General features: G+C 41.5%; 1 protein-coding gene across 1 annotated transcript; it reads left to right on the forward strand.

The window, feature by feature from the left end:
- The first annotated feature begins 213 nt into the window (after window positions 1-213).
- On the forward strand, window positions 214-1,671 carry kcnf1a (potassium voltage-gated channel, subfamily F, member 1a). The gene has a single exon (XM_041187419.1). The coding sequence runs from the start codon at window positions 214-216 to the stop codon at window positions 1,669-1,671; it is 1,458 nt and encodes a 485-aa protein (XP_041043353.1).
- The last annotated feature ends 578 nt before the right edge of the window (window positions 1,672-2,249 follow it).

Below are 2,249 nucleotides of genomic sequence, written 5' to 3' on the forward strand. Positions count from 1 at the left end.
CAGCGCGACAGATTTTGGTGAGTTTTGATCTGAAGCGCTTTCTTCACTATATTCCCTATCGGGAATCCTTTCCATCCGATTCCATTCCAGAGGATCGGCGTGTACACACATCTCAGGAAATATCGAGGCCATCGATGCAAATTGTTGCGCTTAGATATTAAAGGAGCGGGAAGTGGGTTTGTTGAACTTGATTTAGCGTCAAGTACCAAAAGTATGGGGACGGAACTCAGAAGCCCGGGTTCCGATGAATCAGAAGCTTCCGAAAATCAGGAGATGGTGGTGAATATTGGCGGGGTGCGGCACATTTTGTACGGGGATGTTCTAAATCGTTACCCGAAGAGCAGACTGGCAGAGCTGCTCAACTGCAGCGGGTACGAAGCGATATTTTCCCTTTGCGATGACTACGATCCCAGCAAAGGAGAGTTCTACTTCGACCGCGACCCGGATTCTTTCAAATGCGTAATGGACGTTTATTATTTCGGAGAAATCCACATGAAAAAAGGGATTTGCCCCATTTGTTTCAAAAACGAGCTAGACTTCTGGAAAATCGAAGTGGACTTCTTGGACGAGTGTTGCAAATGCCTGTTGGGCGAGAAAAATGAAGAGCTCGAAGAAATCGCACAACAAGTGCAGCTTATTTTGGCTGACAGAGGGAAATCGGCTGATAGCTGTTGGGGTAAATCTCAAAAATTCCTCTGGAAACTGATGGAAAAGCCCGATTCGTCCTGTCTGGCCAGAGTGATTGCAGTTTTATCTTTTCTGTTTATTTTAATTTCTTCCGTGGTGATGTGTGTGAGCACCATTCCTGATCTCCAAGTGACTGATGAGGAAGGGAGTCCAATGGAACATCCAGTCCTCGACTCCATCGAAACGGCTTGCATCGGCTGGTTTACAGCCGAGTATGTACTCAGGCTGGTGTCGGCCCCCAACAAACTGAAATTTGTACTTTCTTTCATGAACATTATCGACGTGCTGACGATTCTGCCCTTCTATGTGAGCCTGATCTTGACTACAGTCGGGGCATCTCTGATGGAGCTGACTAATGTCCAGCAGGCGATCCAAGCTCTAAGGATCATGCGAATAGCAAGGATTTTTAAACTTGCGCGCCACTCCAGCGGTCTCCAAACACTCACTTACGCACTTAAAAGAAGCTTCAAAGAATTGGGGTTATTGCTCATGTACTTAGCAGTTGGCATTTTCGTTTTCTCGGCTTTGGGCTTCACAATGGAACAAAGCCACCCAGAAACTCTCTTCAATAGTATTCCTCAGTCTTTTTGGTGGGCGATCATCACCATGACCACTGTTGGATACGGAGATATTTACCCAAAGACAACTTTGGGGAAACTCAACGCGGCTATTAGCTTTCTCTGCGGCATAATAGCTATCGCGTTGCCTATCCACCCTATTATAAATAATTTTGTCAGGTATTACAACAAACAGAAAGTTTTGGAAACGGCTGCAAAACACGAACTTGAACTAATGGAGTTGAATGCTAAGAACGGAGAGTCTGGAAATTCCAGAAGTGAACATGTAGACGTTGTGGTCACTAAAACCCATAGCAATAGTAATCTCTCGCTGAGTAACAGTCTGCTAAATTCTTACAACGACACTTTTATTCCACTTTTATCAAAGGAAAAACTGCATCGAAATAGGCTTCAAAGCTGCAAATGAAATGATAGTTTGCTAATATTACAAACCTGGATATGTGTAGTTTATAACATGTACCAGAATGCAGAATCTCGATCGTCTTAGGCCTTGCCAAGTATTGATTCAGCAGACATTTATAACTATGCATGCTTGATACAAAGATCACTGAATGAATATCAGATACTGTTATAGTCACAATAAACTGCACTTATGTAATCATTTGGCACAGAGGATTGTAATTCAATTTTTCGCTTTTTAGAAAAGAAACTTCATCGGCACAAAATCGAGTTGGAAATGGTCCATTGGATGCTTTTAAGCTTTATAATTAAATGAAAGGAGTGGTAGAAACTTGAATTATTGCATACAAAATATATTACATGTGTTGTAATCTCCAAATATTCAAAAATCAAATCAGAAAATCCTGTAAATATCCAGGAAAGCCAACACCTGTAAAGATAAAAGACAGGTTTTTGAGATTTTGTGTCCAGTACTGAATCAGAACTGAAGATCACCTCATTTTGGAAAATATTAATAGAAAATGTATATATAAACAGTTGTTTGGAAGCTTTTAATGTTATTTTAGTGCCTGTAATCACAGTGCA

The sequence above is a fragment of the Carcharodon carcharias genome, chromosome 5 (genome assembly GCF_017639515.1).
Source record: "Carcharodon carcharias isolate sCarCar2 chromosome 5, sCarCar2.pri, whole genome shotgun sequence".
Taxonomy (NCBI): Eukaryota; Metazoa; Chordata; class Chondrichthyes; order Lamniformes; family Lamnidae; genus Carcharodon; species Carcharodon carcharias.

Bases quoted from the DNA above. Each gene is read 5' to 3' on its own strand.
- kcnf1a (XM_041187419.1), top strand. From the start codon at position 214: ATGGGGACGGAACTCAGAAGCCCGGGTTCCGATGAATCAGAAGCTTCC.